This window comes from Maylandia zebra, linkage group LG22 (assembly GCF_041146795.1).
Source record: "Maylandia zebra isolate NMK-2024a linkage group LG22, Mzebra_GT3a, whole genome shotgun sequence".
Classification (NCBI taxonomy): Eukaryota; Metazoa; Chordata; class Actinopteri; order Cichliformes; family Cichlidae; genus Maylandia; species Maylandia zebra.
Genome location: NC_135187.1, coordinates 13,421,784 through 13,442,997, shown reverse-complemented (window position 1 = coordinate 13,442,997; position 21,214 = coordinate 13,421,784). Strand labels below are relative to the sequence as shown.

General features: G+C 40.8%; 1 protein-coding gene across 3 annotated transcripts in view; it reads right to left on the bottom strand.

Annotated features, from left to right (window-relative positions):
* The window catches only part of LOC101481040 (sodium bicarbonate cotransporter 3), a 58,823-nt gene extending 48,328 nt beyond the window's left edge, over positions 1-10,495 (bottom strand). Inside the window, exon 1 of one of the 3 annotated variants that reach the window (XM_024798270.2) lies at positions 10,324-10,495. In XM_024798270.2, coding sequence (XP_024654038.1) covers positions 10,324-10,365 — 42 coding nt within the window. In that variant the 5' untranslated portion in view covers positions 10,366-10,495. Of the gene's footprint in view, positions 1-821; positions 932-1,909; positions 2,113-10,323 lie in introns of those variants that run through there. The other 2 variants (XM_076879399.1, XM_076879400.1) reach the window with 2 other exon arrangements.
* Between the last annotated feature and the right edge of the window lie 10,719 nt (positions 10,496-21,214).

The following is a 21,214-nucleotide window of genomic DNA, read 5'->3' as shown; positions in this document are numbered from 1 at the left end:
AGATTTCACTTGTCATGTTTGCATAGTAAGCTAACGATTAATAAGACGATGTCAGAGGAATTGGTGCACAAATTATCATCACTCACCAATCAGTACTGTCGCTCTCTATACACAGTTCGCACGATTGCAAAGTGAAAGCAAAAAAACAAGCGCAAATTCAAACGCGACTTCAATATGTCACATATTGACAGTGGCTCACCGATGCCAATGACATAATTACCCAGCTACATTTCTGAAAGAATGCAAAAGCATTGACATATATTTTTCCTACAATAGCCCGACGGGCAGGGAAGAGATAGATTTTGGTAGCCCGACTGAAAAAAATCGCTAGCTCCGGGACGTCGGGCTAGCGATATTGCGAGCCCTGTATCTGACTGAGGAATCACTCATCTTTGGAAAAGAGAGTTTATTACAGAGAAATGGCTCTTTCCAAAATAAAAGCTATACTATCCGCTTCTTCTGGGCTATATTCTCAGCAGCATAAGGAGAATCATGTGCTAACAGCTGTCTAAATGACTCGGCTAAAGTTAGTAGCATGCTTGTTGTTTTTGTCTTTGCACTAGGATGATGTCGGCGTAAATGTGCAGTCATATTCGTTGTGTTCCCACTAGTGCTTTCAGGTTAATCTCGTTGAAATGACCTTAACGCCACAACACTGCAAATCTCCGTTAACGAGCTACCGCCGATCGCCCCGTGCATGGGGCTAGACGGCCAACACGTTAACGAGCTAACTGCGCTAACACACTAGTTCACACCAATGTAATTGAGCATTGCATGGCACATCCAACATACTGTTTTACTTTAGTCCATGACTCGCTTACCTTCAGGGTCATACGTCACATGAAAACCAAAATAATTCCAAACGCCAGATCTGAATGAGAGTGGGGGAGGTCCATGTTGCTGAGAGCTTAACTTCTGTCTCGCTAGGTTGCCCTGTGCGCTTCCTCCTGACTATGCTGTCTGTGTGGAGCGCTCAGTGGATCTGCGCTCGACAGTGCAGCCTAGGCGGAGTAGTCGAACACAGATTCACTGAGCGCTCAACACAGACAGCATCGTCAGAAGGAAAATTGATAAAATAAATTACAAATGTTGTATTGTTCGATACATATGCGTACCGAACCGAAAGCACTGTATCGAACGGTTCAATATCGATACGAATATCGTTGCACCCCTAATATACACACACATATATATATATATATATATATATATATATATATATATATATACACACACACACACACACACACACACACTATATTATATATACTATATTTACATAATAAAAATAAATAAATAAATAAAAATTAATGTAAATATAGTCTCTCTGTATCATAAATGCTTTCCTCCCTCTGTGCATCCAACCCAGTTTAACGACCCCCTTTTTACTAATTGCTCAGAGTATCATTTTTTGCCATATATGCTTTTATCCAGATTGCGGAAAACCAGCATTTCAATTAATTTCCCTTCAGTCAATAAACATTATCTCTATTGACAGCATGCTCCTTGTTTGGATCCTGCTACCTCCTCCTTTCCCTGACAGTACTTTTCCTCTCTCCTCTCTTGCTTCCTATTCTCCTTGTCCCGCTCCTTAAAGCAGCCATGACTGTCTGTCTTTCTCTCATTCGTGCTGCTTGAGGCCATGAGATAACAGCCGCTTGCCCCCTCAAACACCTTATCCCTGTCATCCTCACACCTCTGCCTTTCTCATTCTGGTCAAATGTACGGACCACCTGCCCCATTCATTTGCACAGACCACAACACCGCTGCACCGCAGAAGAACACAACCAGAAAAACCAACATCAATACAAACACACAGCATAAATGCAGCAAATTCAGAGCTGCTGGATCAAGAGCATACGGTGACAGTAAGGAACACAAACACAAATACACACAGGATCAGACGTACCGTGAGCACATGTTCCCCTTCGTTCTGTTCATCCATTTAGACTAAAACATCCACAAAGCAAAGGCACCAGGGATGTTCACCAGTTCCTTCTGTCTGGCGTTATCTATGCTATAGAAGGAGCTACGCGCGGCGGTGTCGCACTCGTCTGTTCCCTCTTCCTCGGCTCATCTCTTTATACAGAGGGAGGAAGGGAGAGAGGGAGCGAGCTGCTTCAGAACACACAGTGCTCTGCTCTACCCTGTCAGCCCGCTCTTTGCACAGCAGCCAATCCCACCATGCCTCTATGAATATTTTATTTGCCCAGCCAAGAGCTTAAAAACACACTCACACACCATCACACAGAGGACACATACACACATTTCGAGGACATACAAATGCTCACCCGCTGAGGTATTCAGGTCACAAATTAGGAGACACCACCAACACAGATAAATAGAAACAAGCACACGTGTGGGCTCGGCATTCCTCACTGGGTGCAACGGACTGAAAAAGGGCAAACTGCTGTGTATTCAAATCATCGAGATTCCAAATGCCTTTGACATTCAAAATCCTTATCATAGCTTCAAGGTTGGTCATGTTTTTCAACAACCTGTAATTTAGCAAGGAACTGTGACCCATTTGTTCCTTGTATATAACAAACGTGCTTATGATCAGGGCAAAAGACCATAATTCTGCAACCTGAGCAGCAATAAAAGGGTCTATTTTTTAATTCAAGGAAGCCCCCAGGATCCCTATCCACACCAGAGATACTCTATTAAAAGTTTAAACTAGACTAACCAGAAAACCATAATGGCAAAGTGAAGCCAAACTTAAAATTAAATTATGTATTATAAAAAGGGATTTAAAGTACACATGAAAGCAAATAGAAAGAGTGACATCTAATGGCTGAACCTACACTGAGTTGATGTTAAGGGAAATGAGAACATGAGATTTTGCAAAATTGAACTCACAGCAACATCCAGCAGTGTCACGCAGCATAATCGTTTTTAGGAGAGGCATAAGCTTAAAATCTTTCAACAAGTAACATATATTCTTATATTAGAGTTGCCATAATTATTTAACTGTTTGGTACCTGCGAAAGACAAAAAGAAAAACACCCACCAGTTCCCAGTTCTTGAGGAAATATAAACAGCACATTTATGACATTTAGGTCTCCTGTTCAATTTATTTTTAAGGTAAACACCTAATTAGCCAATTATATAGCAGCAGGTCAATGCATTTAAGAATATAGGCATGAAGATGTGGTCTAGATGTAGAGCATCAGAACGGGGAAGAAACAGGAGATTCAAATCATGGGAATTCTCTGAGGAATCTGTGTTTTCAGCATCTGATTGAATCTGTGCCACGAAGAATTAAAGGTGTACCTAATAAATTCTCCAGCTGTATTTGTCATTTCTGTGTCACATGTTAAATGTTGAACATTTCTGCCTGTCATGGCATTGCTTTCTACGCCCATGTCAGCTTTACAACTGTTAGGAGCTGACTGGTCACTCTATTAATCACTTATCTCACTGAATTAAGAAAAAATAGCTTCTTACTCTTTTCAAGTGTGAGAACATGTTTTTGTTTTGTTTTTTTCAATTCTATTCAAATGCATAAAATTATCATATAAAACAGTTACTTTCCTTGCTAGAAAGTTCAAGAAAAATGTCGAGGAGACATTCAAGACAGCCTGCCCAACTTTCATTTTTGTGTTCCTGTTCACCCTAGATTAGATTGCCAGCCAACAGTAAATGGAGTGGTGCCTATATACTGCTTTTCTCCTGGAACTGGGGACTAAAATCACTTTTTACTACAAGCCTCATTTACCCAGTAACATACAGTTTTCAGTGCTTAAAATGCTGTTTTTTTGTGTCAGTTTAAAAACACAAAATGTGAAAGAATTTGATTTTCTACTACAGATAAATGCAAAAGGCATCAATTAATTCCTATGCTAATCAAGACTACAAAGTCTAAGCATACTGCTTACTAAAAGAGAAAAGTAAATAAAAAAAAATCAAATCCCCACACTGACTAAATCAAAGGAATATTTGGGACTGTTTTTCTTGGAAATCTTCAGGTTTACTATCCATTAAAATTATTCATTTTCCTGTCGGTTTGTTATGGAATCACCTAATTTCTTTAAGCTTTTCTATGATTTCTGCTTCTAAGAAAGAAAGAACCTCTGAGACACAGCATTTACTCAACCCAGGGTAGTGCTGGATCAGGAAGCTTAGCTGGATCAAGCTGATCTAAGAGCCAATTTTAGACCAGTCTACCACTCAAGATCAGTGGAACAAGTCTTTGTGATCCTGACCCAAGCAGGCAATTCTTTTTTTCTTTCATTCTTCATTCTATCCTTCCTTTCTTTCTCAAATCCTTCTAACTATAACAGGATGGCAAACAGGGTGCTTGGTCTGAAACATTATTTAGGTGGACTGTACAAGTAAAATCTACATGAATGCCACGACCCAAGGTTTCCAAGCAGAACACTGCATTACAATAGATCTAACAGGTGATCATTATTAATAACTTCATCTATCAGTAGTTTTGAAGTTGATCAGTGCAGTCAATAAACAAAAACAGAAATCGGGGTGGTAATAATAGCACATTTGGATTTATTAGGCCCAATATTCAAAATGGACGAGATACAAAAAAGGGAAACCCCAATGGTCTAAGTTTAGTTTGTAGACAATTTGTGGTTGATGTTTTTGTGTTGTTGTTTTTTTTCCTCAATAAATATGTTTATACACTTCAAGACATTTAAACTATCCATCCATCCATCCATTCGCTTCCGCTTATCCTTTTTCAGGGTCGCGGGGGGCGCTGGAGCCTATCCCAGCTGTCATAGGGCGAGAGGCGGGGTACACCCTGGACAGGTCGCCAGTCTGTCGCAGGGCCAACATACAGGGACAGACAACCATTCGCACTCACTTTCATTCGCACATTCACACCTAGTGACAATTTGGGTTAACCAATTAACCTATCCCCACTAAGTGCATGTCTTTGGACGGTGGGAGGAAGCCGGAGTACCCGGAGGGAACCCACGCAAACACGGGGAGAACATGCAAACTCCACACAGAAAGACCCCAGCCTGATGTTGGAATTGAACTCAGGACCTTCTTGCTGTGCGGCAACAGTGCTAACCACCATGCCACCGTGCTGCCATACATTTAAACTATTGGTATAGTATTTATAGCTCTGCTATGATACAAAGGACTTACAGCAAGAGATCCTCTGTTTAAATCCACCAGCTGTGTAGAGTTTGTGTTCCTGTGTAGAGTTTGCATGCTCTCTACAGGTATTCTGGCTTCTTCTCACAGTCCAAAACCATGCATGAGTTATTTTAATTTGGCAGCCCTAAATAGGCCATAGGTGTGAATAGGGCTGCCACAAACTATTATTTTGATAGTCGACTAATCACCGATTATTTTTGAGATTAGTCGACTAATCAGATCACGCATCCATTGGACGTAAAACGTACAGCTTATTGCACCAGCACGCATCTGCCCTTATATAACTATCATTAGCTTACAGCTTGAAGTGTTTAAGGTATGTGCTAATTAAAAATAAAGACAAGTTTGGGGCGACCATGGCTCAGGGGGTTGGGAAGCGTATCTGTAACCGGAAGGTGCCGGTTCGATCCCCGGGCTCTCTGTCCTGGTCGTTGTGTCCTTAGGCAAGACTCTTTACCCTACTGGTGATGGCCAGAGGGGCCGTTGGCGCGATATGGCAGCCTCGCTTCTGTCAGTCTGCCCCAGGGCAGCTGTGGCTACAACCGTAGCTTGCCTCCACCAGTGTGTGAATGTGAGAGTGAATGAATAGTGGCATTGTAAAGCACTTTGAGTGCCTTGAAAAGCGCTATATAAATCCAATCCATTATTATTATTAAGTTGATAGTTTATTAAATTTTAATGACATTTGCAGATTGTTTCGGTGGAGTTTAATAAACTCTGCTCCTTGCTATCTAAAATATAACAGGACACCGGAGTATATTCTCGAACATCTCACACTTCTGAAAATCAGTTGTCTGCTTGACGTTTATTCAGCTGTGTAAAAACTATAACTTTATTTCTCAGCCAAACCAATTTACTCAGGAACAAATGAAATACTAAAAAAAGCCAAACAATAACATTTTTAAGTTATCTAAGTGACTTATATTACATGTTTAACCTGAGTAGTGAAAGACAGCGGTGGGTTTGAAAACAATTAGCCGGGAGTCTGGTGTTCTCGGGCTCTAGTGAGCCTTGCCCCCGGCTAGCTATCAAGCTGGTGAGTAACAGACGTCTCCAAAAACGTCGGAGCGCTTTTGAAAATATGTGGTGTCTTGATAAACTGAGCAGATATTTGAGGTTTACACAGCTACATTCTCGCCTGAAAATAGGTTAAACTTTATTTTGTGACCCAGAAAGAATAATAAGAGTAATATTAAAACTAACTAGCTGTCGCCATTGTTGACAAGTACGCTGCACCGCGCTATGAATTCTGGGACACAGCTTCTTCTTCTTCGGGATTTAACGGCAGCTGGCATCCTTGTACATGCAGTGCTGCCATCTCCTGTTTCAGTCCATTATTACACTCTTAAATCCTACTACTTATTCCTGCAGCTTTTGGGATCTTACAAAGCTTCAAACGATGCGTCGACTATTAAATTAGTCGTCAACGATTTTAATAGTCGACGTAATCGTGTCTAGACGACTAATCGTGGCAGCCCTAGGTGTGAATGTGAGTGTGAATGATTATCTATCCTGAGATATCCTCCCTGTGATAGACTAACTGGCAACCTGTCCTTTAGGGCTGGGCCATATCATACCGTTCATGGTAATACCGGTATAATGTTGGGCAACGATAAGAAAATTAAATATTGCGATAGAATATGGGTAAAACGCGCATGCGCAGTGCCTTTGTTTTCATATGCACATGGCGGAAAAAGGCATGGTGGCGACGAAGAATGAGAAGGGCGAAAGCGGATCATTGAATGAAACAGATGAACCGAATTGGTTTGTAAAAATGCTGCAAGTTCAGTGGTTTGGAACTGGTTTAGCTTTCGTCTGTCAGATACACAACAAAGCACTATTTTTGGTAGAGCATGCTAGTGGGCCGTCATTATTACCATGTTAATGAATTAATACGGCACACTTAACTCATTCACTGCCAGCCATTGGCAGTGAATGAGTTAAACCCATTGACTCATTCACTGCCATTGACGGCTATAGACGTCAATGGCAGTGAATGAGTTAAAATCAATCCTTTGATTTTTCTGAAAATCGACAGTGCCCTTTATAATCCCGTGTGCCTTATGTATGAATTCTGGTTGTGTTTACTGACCTCGAAACGATTTTATGTCGTACACGGCACTCGAAAATCTGTCAAATGTTTTAGTACAACTTTACTAAGCTACGAACCCGCACCGCTTGATGGATTGTCGGAGCATTACGGCTACCGTAGGCAGGAGCCTCACGGAGTGATACGTACTGTGCTTCAACATAATATTACTGTATTGTGTGTGTATAACCTCTTTTTAAGTTTTGTGGATATTATACATGGTTATGCTGAGGATATGTCGGCCAATTTCCATTGGAAATGCCTTTTGGTTAAACTGTCAGCGAGGAATTTGCATTTGCACTGTTAAATTTTTATATAACTTTAATGGAAAAAACAGCTGCTTGTTTAAGTGAAAATACATTGATGGTGTTTTTTGCACTAATAAAGTTGTGGAGTTGTAAAGTATTTTGTCTAGTGTCAATTATATCGTCAGTTATATCGTTATCGCAAATTTTCAAATGTATATCGTGATAAATATTTTTGGTCACATCGCCCTGCTCTACTGTCCAGGGTGTACCACATCTTTCACCCAATGACAGGTGAAATAGACTCAAGGCTATATACTCATGATAAAGATCAAACATGCAAAATATAGCCAATCATAAAATTATTCTGCCATAAAAATAAAAACATTCTCTAGCACTGAGGCTGGTCAATTAAACATGAAGTAAAACCCATGCAAAGGCCTCCCTATAAATACCACAAACACTGCCTGAGAAGAAACTAGCTTATCAGCAGAATATATTACGACACCAACTGTCTGCCATCTAAAATCCAGTTTTGTGATCCCTTCCCAGACGCCTTAACGCCCACTCACATCCTGGGCCTTTTGACCTTAGTAAATCACATGATAGGGTGAGGCTAGGTTTCACAATGGGTTCACCCGAAACCTTGACTGATTGTGACCCGCACCTGTTTTCACACCTTGGCTCATGTGATTAGGTAGAGGATCAATGGGACACTCCCATAGGCCTTAAAATCTGGAACTCTCCCCTGATTGCTCTTAGAACTGAAGAAGCTTCTCAGATGAGAGGTGAAATGTCTTTAAGGAAACTTGGAGAAGTCCAGACGCTTTTCTTTCCAAGATCCTTAGACGTTAGCCTAGCAAATGTAAGTTCAATTGGTTCAACCAAAAAAAACCATCCAACACTGGACAGACTTAGCACGACAAAGCTACCTCCTCATTCAGAGGAAGCTAATGGCTAAGTCACACAAGTAATAATAGGACAGCAAACTCCTTACAAAGAAACAATTTCAACTTGTGCTGACTGAAGTTTGATGGTATTACACACTTTTTGCTGTTTTATCAGAAGTAGAATGCATGTAATTGCCAACTTGACCGTATTCAATCACACCGATGTCAGACTGGTAGCAGACTGGCTGTCCTAAGGCAACATTTATGGCTGGTTTTAGTGACAGTGTTTGCATGCAGGACAATCTCTCTTTTCAGTAAAAGTAAATAAATAACTGAAGTGAGACGAACTCATCCAATTGGATAAAACATACTGACAAAGTCTAACTTTGAAGACATAATTTGCAGTTTAAAAAAAAAAAAAAAGTTGATTGCAGTATATATTACTTCAATAACCCTCATATTGCAAAATGTTTAAAATTAGCAATAATATCGTATCCTGAGTGAAGCATTGTGATAGCATCATATCGTGGGGTGTCTTGTTATTCCCAAGTCTACTGTATATGACAAACTCAAGAGAATAATGACCGCTCTGTGCCAGAACATAGAATGTGTGCATACTTTGCGGGACTCTAACAGCAAGTCGTTTTAAATTAACAAGAGCCAGGGCCAAACTAAACAATTGCTAAGTCTTCAGTCGCAGTTAAATGAGATTATCACTGCTTAAGCACATTTCAATAAGCCTCCCAACAATAGCAGGGGTCAAACAGCAAGCCTGATAATACCATGAGCAGCTTGTTGAAACAGATTCATGCATTTAATCATACAGATGGTAGCTGAACCGAACACACTGCCCGACTCAAAGCTCACCAATGGTATGTTCTTGAGATTGGTCATGTAAATATGTAAGCACACAAAGGGGCCTAGTGTCAGAGCACATTCTGACCTCCGTGTCTAGGAAAGAAGTGCGCATATAGCTGAAAAGTCATTCTCACTGTACGGCTAGTGTGGTTGAGCTTCCTCACTTGCACGCACACTTTCTCACGCGCACAAACATGCATGCCACATAAAGACAGAAGTGGGACCCTACACCAGCCATGACGTCAGTCACCCTGCCTGCATTTTAAACTTAGCTCTTTTTGGGAGGGGGTCTTGAAAGCAGCACTGTGTGTTTGATGCGCTTATCATCCTCCTATCTTTAACACCAACAGATGTGCGACTTTAGCTTGTTCTCGCCCACAACTGCGTTTAAACATCAAATAGTCGAGAGGTGGTCCTGACTCTTTTGACGCTGTGCATTTTTTTCCTTTCACTTACGTGTTTATTTTTTCCTGTCGAGCTGCACCTTTACAGTAAGCTTTAGCAGCATTTCCTGACACGGAAACATCACAGCAGAAAGCGGCTTTCTATTCTGGGGGCATTTGATATGCAAACGAGGTTTTATTTCTGTAGACGTGCTAGCGGCAGATGTCCTCGCTTGCGGAGCTGGGGCACATAGCTTCATTTTAACGGGCAGGTTAACTTGTTGAACGTGAGAAGAAAAATGCACAACTGCCTGTACAGTCACCCGTCATCAATTACAAGCATGATAAAGTAGCCTTATGCTTGTAACCATATAAATATTCTGTTTCATAAAGTAAGCCACTTTGGCAACAAAGTAACTGATTTAGTCAATTTTTTTATATCATTTGTTCTTAATAACGGTAATAAGTTAACCGAGCAGGCCAATTAAGTCAAAGCAAACCAATTCCAGCTATGCGAATAACCGGGATGGTAAATAACTTTCTAAGAGAACCTGCAGCTTCGGCATGTGACACAAATAGAAAGCCGGCTAACAATAGCATTCGCCGGATGGTGCCTCACTGACTCCCACGCATCCCTGATACTTGTAGCGCTACCTGGCAAACGAGGGGCAAATACGTACAAAAGAGCCGCACAGTTACAACGGACGTCTGGGTCGTGCTGTGCGGGTACTCACTGCTCTCAACAGGGGCCTCATTTGTTCCGAAGGACAGTCCATTTTCACCTGGTTAGTGTTTTCTGATAGTTGCGGTAAGTGGGAGCCTTTGCAGTTTTCCTACGAACTGGGTAAGAAACGCCTCTGAAGTGATCGACAGCGACGTGACTTTCAACGCCCGGCATTCTCGACCAATTAAAATCCAAAAGGAAACAACAAGGGTGGGGTCTACTCCTCTGACGCGTGAAGTCCCAAACGGACCTTTTCTTATGTTTTACCTCGTCAACCCTGCTGGAGAGTAGAGGATGATTATACTCAGAATTAGACTTAATAAGGGCACTGAAAGACAGGAGAGAGAAACTGACACAGTATAAGTCAAGCAGCCCATATTTGATTGGTTAAAAGGTGAGATGGATCCATTTCACATTTGACATTTTCTTTTGTACTGGGTCTAAGTTGGACAAACAAAAAATATGTAAAGTAAATTCAGTTCTATTGTTGTATTATATACATGATTATATTTAAATTATATTTCTTCCAAATTTAAAGTGTTTTTTCCTTTTGTTATATATTGTTATTTTTATAGGTTATGCTATACACTTTGCCGCTTTAATAATGTGAATTTCCTAATTATGAATCAGGCTTATCTTACTACTATCTTATCTAATAGAAAAAAACATTCAAAGAAATAGTGTTTGAAGTGCACGCTGATTTATAAAACTAAACATGCTTGGGAAAACACAAAGTCAAACAGTTTCATCATCACCTGTATGTTTCTGGTCATTCTAAAAGTAAAAGAATATAAAGGGATAAGAACAAGCCGATATTTTTCTGATTAAATAACGTAAGCTCAGGCTTCTAAAACCATTAATCTGTAACAATCATGTAGTAAAGACTAAGAAAAAGTTTAAATCTGTACCATCCTCTTACATATAAAATTTGACTGTGTGTTTTGAGCGAGGGATGCAGCCTTCTCCGGGCTAGCCAGGGAATTTCACATGGAGCCAGTGAAGTTCCTGAAGGACAGAGGTGATGTGTTGGTGGTGTCAAGACACTGGGTCTGTGACCCAGTATTTTGAGTTTATTTTGTCTGTCTGATTTCTTGTGATGTATTAGAGTAATGGTAAGTTCTAGTGTTATTATTACAATGTCTTAATTAGGTTTTGTTTAAAGTTTCATCCATGCTCCCTTGTTTATGTATCCTTTTGATTCCTGTGTAAGTCTCTTGTCCCCCATGTATGATTTTTAGTTATGTCTGTCCCTTGTTCCCCTTATCTGTTTCCATGTTCCTCTCCTTGTCTATCATTCCGTGTCCCCAGTCTGTTATGTGTTTCATGTCTCCGTTTTCCATGTCATATCGTCAATCTTGTGTTGTCATAGTCTTCCTCTCTTTATGTTTCCTATTTTATTTTGACAGTCTTGTGTTTCTGTGTTCAGTGTGTTTTGCTTTCTCTGTGGCGCCATGTTCATTTGTGTCAGCTGTGTTCCCCATGTGTTTCCACTTCCCTCATTAACGTTCTGTGTATTTAAGTTCTCTGTCTTCCTTTGTTTTGTGTCAGGTTGTCTGTAGAGTTCTGTCCTCGTGTTGAGTTTTTTTAAATCATGTTCAAGGTTTTGTTATTTGTCCCTTGTGTTTAGAATTTAGTTTTCCAATAGTGTTCATCTACCTTTTGGTTTCTGTCTTTTCCCAGCCAAAAATAAACGGCTCACCCTTTGTTAAATTATAGTTTTGTTCCAAGTGTCTGCATTTTGGTTCTCCTCCTCCCTCCACACGGTCTGCCCGTACAACCCATGACAGGTGGGAGGGGGTTCTGGTAATAATGCAAGCAACTGAGTTTTGAACCAATTGAAGCTTATGGAGGGATTTTTGGGGAAGACCATGTAAAAGAGAATTACAGTAGTCAATGCAGGAGGTAACGAGGCTATGAACAAGACTGGACGCAAACTGGATGGAAAGAAAAGGAAGTAATCTTCAGGGATGACACCAAGGCTCTTAACCTTAAATGATTTGATGGAGTGAGAGACAGTGTCAAAGGCTGAACTCCGATCCAAAAGGACGAGAATGTTGAGAAGAGCCAGTTCTGAGTAGAAGATCATCAGTGACTTTAAATAAAGTGGTTTCTGTGCTGTCAGTGACATCAGTGGAAGATTGAAATCTCTCGTATATATTATTATGAACCAGGTGTAAATGAAGTTGAGCTGCGACTTTTCAAGTATTTTAGAAATAAAGGGTTGATTGTTAAACAGATGAAGGTTGTTAGGATCTAAGGCAGGTTTTTTCAGTATAGGAGTGACTGAAGCAATCTTGAATAAAGAAGGAACAATACCGGTGATGAGTGGGAGTAAGGAAGACAGGCAAGATTTCAACAGTCCTGTAGGCATAGGTTCAAGATGACATGTAGCGGGCTTCGATTTACATATGGACATGGAAATATCAGCTATATCAGGAACATGAAAGGTGGAAAGGGGCTCAAATTGGAGAAGAGGTTCTGAAGAGGGGGTAGAAACAGCATTCGAACTGAGTTGCTGGTGAATGTTATTAATTTTCCTATTGAAGAACAGCATCAAGGAGTTACAGGTTTCAGATGAATAGAAGTGTGGCGATAAAGTGTCAGGGGGTTGAAATGTAAGTAATGCGATTACTTAAAACCCATTGCTGTTTCTTGAAACTGTAGTTATATCTGCACCAGTGATTTAGTAAGAACCGGTTGGCTGAATCATCCAAACATCTACAGAGAGACTGTCTTTTTTTAAATAATTTTTATCTTTAGCAAGTTCAGTACAGGTAGAGACAGATACGCTTAGATCACTGTATTAATTTAAACCTTCTTTATGTTTTATAATGATTCATGCACAGGTGTAGTTCACATCCTTGCAGGTTCAGCTGAGCTGTGTCTGCCAGTTAGCAGAGTCCTTTCTTTGCAGAGCTTGTATTTTCCTCCCTGTGCCTGCATGGATTGTCTCCAGTCACACCGATGTCCTCCTATAGTCCAAAGACATGCATGTAAAGTAAACTAGTGATTTTAATTTGGCTCTAGGTGTGAATGTCAGCATGAAGGAGGAAAGAGGAGGTCTGAAATGCTGACTTTTTTTTTTTGCCCTCCAGACTAATCTTAAGATCATGCCACCTCAGCTTCAGCAGCACAGCTTGGACGAGAATGATTCCTGAAAATCATCCCTGCCAAAAAAGTTAAACACAGAAATGTGTGATATATATAGAATGTGTGAGTGTCAGAGCTATTTGTGTGCAAGGGTTGATTAATTATTGATATGAACAAGTGACACACAAGCCTCAAAGCAGAATTTTCCCCTAAACAAAAGGCACAACAGTAGCCTGCTATCAAACACAACTGTCAGCTCATTGCACTCTCATGTTCACTTCTGTAGCAAAACAGACAAACGACACAAAAGGAAACAGAGGAACAAAAGGGAACTGTTGTGCAGAAGTCTTGAGCCTCACCTCATGTCTCATTATTTTGCTAAGAAACTGGTAAATATGTGCAGTTACTTATTGAAACGTGCAAATATACATGGAAATACAGTAGTATATAAAGCAAAAACAGAGTTTCTGTAGTTCTATCAAGCTTGAAAGTCAATATCTGATATGACCACCTTCATTCTTTACCACAGCCTGAACTCTTACTCATGTTTTCTTGTCATTTCTTTAAGTCTTCAGGAAAAGCTTTGCAGGCTTCTTGAAGGATGCTTAAAAGCTCTTCTTTGGATGTTGGCTGCCTTTTGTTCTGTTCTCTGTCAAGATGATCCCACACTGCTTCAATAATTTTGAGGTTCAGGCTCTAGGGACGCTCACTGTGTTCCATTCTCTTGTTTTTAATCCATGTATAGTTTTACTGCACTGGTGGTGTGTTTGGGATCATTGTCATACTGAAAAAATAGATTGTTGCTTCTCAGACATATTCTGGGTGGTCCTGCATGCTGGCTCAAGCTGTAATGCTACTTTTTGTCTCCATAATTCCCTTAATTTTGAAGATAACAGTGGCTGAAATGCAGCTGCATCATGTTTTACAGATGGCTATAAACACTTAATGTCGTACCTCTGTACTAATGATAGTTTCAACCAAAAATTTCTAACTTAGATTCATCACGCCATAAGACTTGTTGCTGCTGATTTTCAGCCCTGGCCTTGTGTTATTTGGCATCCTTCAGGCTTTTCTCCCCACATCTTTTCCTCAAGAGTTTCATCCTAAACTAATGTGGAAACATTCACGTTTTATCACCTAAACCTCAGTTGGTCATGAGCTGAGTGACCAACAACACCAATGTTCCTGTTGAGATAAAAACTGAACGGCCCTATAAGTAGAAGTTATACCACCTATAAGCAGAGATGGGCAGTAACGCGTTACTTGTAACGCGTTACTGTAATCCGATTACTTTTTTCAAGTAACGAGTAAAGTAAGGGATTACTATTGCAAAAACGGTCATTAGATTACCGTTACTTTCCCGTAGGAACGCTGCGTTACTGCCTTACTAAAACTGTGATTTTTTTTTTTTGCGAGAATGTCTCATGACAGTGACGTAAGCAAGTGCAACGTTTGTGAAAACAGCTGTGTGCAACAATGGATACTATATGGAGTGTGGGAGAGAGTATGAGCATGTAACGTTTAAAGTGTGGAAGTACTGACCTTACTTTAAGTTTGATTCCATAAAAAGTGACAAAAACATTAACGTCCGTTGTGTGTGGGAAGAAAACTTCTTTTTACAATGAAAAAAAACCCCTAAACCTCTGAGCAAGCACCGAGTGCGCTACGATGTAATGGGAAACTCACAGAGAAACTCGCAGATTCTTCCACTGACCGCTGCGGCACACCTGCACCAGGGAAAACCTCCGCCTACTCTACTCCTGCTTTACAGGTGAAAATAGAGCAAAAGGACCGCTGAGTCTTTGACTTTATTTATTTTCTGCTCTGTTTTACTTGCATCTATTTGAAAGATTGAGTGTAAACCCGCTCAAATATATATATATATATATATTTTTATGTGCTGGAATGTGCAGAAAATAGGTTTAAATAGGTTTAAAACAAATTTCTTCCAGTCAGAGAGTGTTGCATATAATTAAATTTTTGCTTGATGCATAAAGTTAAAAGATTAAAACTAATAAAACAAGTTTTAAAAAAGGGACTTTTCCATTTGATTACATTTTGTATGATGGATTATGCAGAAAAAGTAGCATTGGGCTGAAAGATCTATCGCTTTATCACCTATTCAGGTTGTAAATCGTGTTTTTAAAAAGTAACTAAGTAACTAAGTAACTAAGTAATTAATTACTTTTGAAAATAAGTAATCAGTAAAGTAACGGGATTACTTTTTGGGGGAAGTAATCAGTAATTAGTTACTGATTACTTTTTTCAAGTAACTTGACCAACACTGCTAATGATAGTTTCAACCAAAAATTTCTAACTTAGATTCATAACACCGTAAGACTTGTTGCTGCTGATTTTCAGCCCTGGGCCCTGTGCTTCGTACGTCGCTTACTACATCCAAGATCAAATGAAACATCCAAGACCAAATCATCGCGCTAACTCTGAGCTCGCTATTCCGGTTCCCCGAACACACCTGTTGTTGACGATTAGTATAGCTGGATGAAGTAATGTGAGATCACTGGGTGGCCCAACAGGGGCTACGCATCGATAGTAGAAACATTGATCGGCAACCCTTTGATTGGTCGGCGAAAATGTCGAAGGAGCGCGCTCGGTATTTTTCGGCAGCAGAGCAAGAACTCTTGAGTGAGGGATTTCAGGAGTTTCAGAGTTTAATTAAAACGCAAGGGAACACTGCAAAGGCTGCAAAAGCAAGGAGAGAGGGCTGGCAGAAAGTTGCTGACAAATCAAACTCGTAAGTAATTCAATAATAACAATAATAATGGAGTGGATTTATATAGCGCTTTTCAAGGCACCCAAAGCGCTTTACAATGCCACTATTCATTCACTCTCACATTCACACACTGGTGGAGGCAGCTACGGTTGTAGCCACAGCTGCCCTGGGGCAGACTGACAGAAGCCAGGCTGCCATATTGCGCCATCGGCCCCTCTGGCCAACACCAGTAGGCGGTAGGGTAGATTTATCATATCACACCATATTATCCAATATTATATTACATTACATTATATTATAATATGTTATATTATATCCCCTTTCACATTAGAGCCACAACAGGACCCACTAGAACATGGGAACAAGTAAAAGTGAAATATAAGAATATTCTACAGAATGGTAATATTTATCACTTATATTGCTTGTCGTCTCTTGGAAAGAGACCCTGGAATACTCTGTTTGTTTGTTCATAACAGCAACCAAGAAAAGGGCAGAGCAAAAAAAAGACAGGTGGTGGTCCTGCACCCCCTCGTCAACAAGTTGGTTAAGTGAATAATACCCTCACGGGAAAATCGATATCTCTCTATGAGCACACTGTCGCGCTGAGCTAAAGGATCCTGTCTGTCCCGCAATATACGCTGGATTCTGAGGACTCTCCTTATCAATCTTGCACCTTCCGCAATGGGTTGCTCGCGTAAACGGACAGGATATGACTGCGACAGACTTCCCAAATCCACCTTCGCTTTTATAGCCGTGGTCTCTCATCTTGATTACACGAAGTAATTTACAATTACTACTCTGAAATATGAATTACATCTGTAATAATCACATACATGTAATAGAATGTTAATAGTACATTTCCCTTTTTTAGGGAATGACCTGTATGTATCTGTGTGAAATCAATAAAAGGATCAAGTGCTGCATTATCTTTAGTTACATTGATGTTATTTATTTATGGTGAAACAGTGGTGGAATATCGCTGTTGCTTTCGTATGAATGACGCGGACATACCTGGGTGGCCGCGATCTAATCCTGTTTACATAAAGTAAACCTGCTCCCCAGCAGGTTTACGCTTACGGCTCTGTTGCTATGACAGCAAGTCCCGGATGGGCTTCGGGGAACCGAACGATCCAGGATCACGCGAAATCGTCAACAATCTCATCCAGCTAACTCACTTAGCGCGGTACGAAGAACAGGCCCCTGGCCTTGTGTTATTTGGCATCCTTCAGGCTTTTATCCCCACATCTTTTCCTCAAGAGTTTCACTTTTCTGTAATTATTCATCTTCACCAGCAGATGGCAATGTCGTATTAAACAACTCTTTCTGTTAATACAAGTCAACACAGCCAGAAATGAAGATATTTCATTCACTCTATAGATACACTGCTTTCTCTTCTGTCTGCTATTCCTCTCCCTTGTTTTATGATTTAAGGTACATATTCACTTATTTCTAGATCATGACAAATGACTGAAAATAGTGTATGGTGAACCACAAAGAAAGCCACAGTTTAAATTTACTATGTAAAGCTGATGTGCCCAAATTATCATAATAATTTTCACTATTGCAGTTTATCTAAATGATCCAGCCCTAGAAGCCCATCTTCAGCCCCACTAAACCACCAAAACTTTTATTGTTATTCCAGTGAACACCCTCAGTCATGTGCATTATTACATAATCTCCTGGTTCTCTTTCATAGGTGTGGCACAAAATGCACTTCGAAGATAAACCAGACAGGTGCAAACAGCCAAAGAAGTCTGCTCGTTCAGAAGTGTTCAGGGGCGTTTTCCTTTAAATAGAGCCCAATCCTCACCCACCCATCAACCTCCGGCATAATCACGCGGCAGCTCAGAAATAGAACTGCGAGGTGGGAGATCAAACTATCACCTCTTAATTGTAGCCTGAGTCTTAAAGATGCTGAGAGCCCATTAGCGCACAAAGAAGTGTGCTGTGTACTGCTCCTTAAACATGCATCAGTATAATGCAGCTGGGAGATGAGTCAGAAGTTAGACAAGTGGAAGAATCACCACAGTGGCATCCACCTGTGCTGGGACTCGCAGAAAAAGATGCAGATTGCAAGGTGTGGTGATGATGGGAAAGAAAGTTTTCTCCTTTCGCAGCTTCGGGAAAGAAGAAAGGGAGAAAACATTGCTAAAAACTTGTAGCGCTTAAAAAAACTGGAGACTTGATGCCATATTTGCAAAAAAAAATCATAAATAAATCTTTAAAAAATATCTAACTTGTTGAATCCTTACAGAGGTCACAAAGATAGTTTTCAATTGCGCTGAGCTCCAAAAGGTGACACATTGGAGAGTGTAAAATGTTAAGTAAAACCCACCAAATGAATATTGATTGTGTCATGTTTTGTCTCAGAAGCTGTAGAAATGAAGAGTCCCTTTCCCCCAGAAGGGTTGGTGGATGTTGTTTTTCTCCAGTGGTGAGGCCTTCTGAGGGTTCCAGGAGAAAAAAGGAAGAGAATGTGAAATTCCCAAATCTGCCTGAGCGCTCCATCAAAGTGCCAATGCATTGATTTTGACCACAGATCTTTTCCACCCAGCTGCATCTATGTGCCCTACCCCAAACACTGCTCTCAAGACCAATGTCTTGCGGGAGCGTTAGTGCCCCTAAATCCTGTTCAACTCCTGTGGGACATTCGGGGGAAGGAGGAGTAGAGGCCAGTGACCAGCATGGTGTACCCAAATCGACACAGGGATGGGCAGATAGTGGGAGGGGTAGGTTGTGGAGAGGGTAAATGGTGTTGGTGATCAGAAGGAGAAGGTGGGAAGAGGGAAAAGGGTGGGGGTCTGGCCCGTCGAGGTGCGTTCCACTGCCCTCCAGAGGGAACACAGGGGTTTGAAATCAATGTGCTGTTAAGTGCAGCTTAGCTGCGGGATACTCTTTCCAGCATTATCCATGCACCAATGAGTCAAGGCCATGCTTGTGTGCTGCATATGCAGTCTATGGGTACCAACAGGAGGCCCTTCTACGCCTCCGGTTCTTTTCACCTCCATGCTCTCTGCCAACACTCAACGGTCTTCTCCAAACAGTTGTGGCCCTGCTAACTTGAGACTCATCTCACACCAGGGTCTCACTCAAGCAGACCTGTGAGCATTACATTCATACTGTAGTCAACCTACCCTCCAACCCCACATCCACTGTTGGTGAACCAGTCCAAAAGAAAGCAATGAACTAAATAAAGCCTCATGTTGTGTACATAAAACACCCTGGGAAAGACAAAAGAAAACTCAAATACTGTCAATGCACTCCACTTAACAATGCATATGGTTGTTATACATAAAACAAATTACAGGACAGACATTGGTGTATAAAGGTGTCACAGTATAATCTAGTACAGTTTGTTTCCTTGCCTTTGTGCTCGTGGAGTAATCAGAAAGAAAACTGTGTTGCATCATTTCAGAAACAATTACAAGAAGTAGATGTGACTCCCTTAGACAAATGACATTAACCTCAAGATATTTAAACCAAAACCTTTAGTAAAATAAGAGTGATTAACTAGATCATGAGTGAAAGCATCACAAACAACAGAGTGGCCATATGAGACTCAAAGAGTCCCCGAGGAATAATTCTGCAGTAATTCTAAGTGGCTTGATAATCATTTAACAGAGGTGACATTTATCAACACATCAAAAGAGGAAATATAGTGTGAAGAGGAATCAAAATTGCTTCTGTCTCAGCCATGACTGTTACTTTTTAAAAGGGGCGGATATAAAACCTTGACCCAGACACGCGTCTGCCCGTGGCTGCATTTAGTCAGTGAGAGCAGTAATAGAGTGTGACTGAAGGTGAGGAAACAGCCTCAGGCCTTCATCTGTGTTTAGATGTCAGCCCTCCTTGGGTACAATATCTCCATAGCCTCCTTGGCCTTTCTTACATGGACTCTCAACATGGTCACCAAAGGACAGCCTGAGGGAAGGGCACAGACATGCGACTGTTCACCTACACACACACAAACAGACACAAACACACAAGTTTTACACATTCACTGCAAGACTCTGGTCCTCCTAGGCCTGTATTACTGACACTTCAACAAAACACAGTCAATTACTGAGAATGTAGCTAGCAGTGTTAACAGCTGTAGAGCAGAGCAGTCAATTGTTCAGGCCTTATCCCAATGCGCATATCTCTAAGTTAACACGAGTTGAATTTCTGCAAGCATGCTGCAGAGGTGTCTATTGATTACTGTACTTCTTGCTTGAATGGTTGAGAAAGACACAATCTATCGACTTGTTGTTCTTTAGAGTTGCAGGGAGCTCACAAGAATCCCCTCCTATTAACTTGTGAAACAAACTGTGAGAGGATCTTTACAAAGCTTCGGCTTAAGATTATACGTGTAGTTTAGACTCGGTCAAAGTGTCTGTGTATCATTCCGCTGCTGTTTATATCACTTCATGGACAGGAGGTTTTATTTCTGAGTGATGATGGCAGAGATTGGGCAGTAACTGCTGAACAGGGCGACATATCTTGACAAATGAGGCACTCACCTTGGAGATGGTGTGATGGTCACGACAATAGCTAAAATGGGTGTGGTGTAGTGCAAAAGTCTTAGAAAGGCATCAATCACCATCAGAAATGTGTCTGATCACTCCCAAGTTTATTCTGTAACATCACTCCAAGTGCACAGCCAGTGTCATGAAAAGCAATCTTCGGCAACACAAAAGGAGTCTTGCATCGTCTCGACTTCCCTTTTGGCACCTAAAATATGCGCGCAATGTTTCGAGCCATCGTATTATTTTTAGTTCGAGTCAAATTCTTTCTTTTTTTTTTTTTACTATGAAAGCAGCATTATGTCAGGCCTTGCAAATTTAAGAGAATACGCTAAACTTTGCTGACATAAGAAGTTACTCTGTGGCTTCTATAAGAGGGGAATGCGATGGCTGAAGTAACTGCTGTTTCCAATGAGTTACAAATGTACTGCCTTCCTCTTCTGTTGTCAGTGTATCGGTTACTCTCACATCTCGGCAACTATCCTTTCTAGAGAGTGTGGAAACTGTGGTCATACGGCTCTAATCTTGACAGCTATTCTCCACATCGCGACAACTGATGAACAGAGGTCAAGACAACA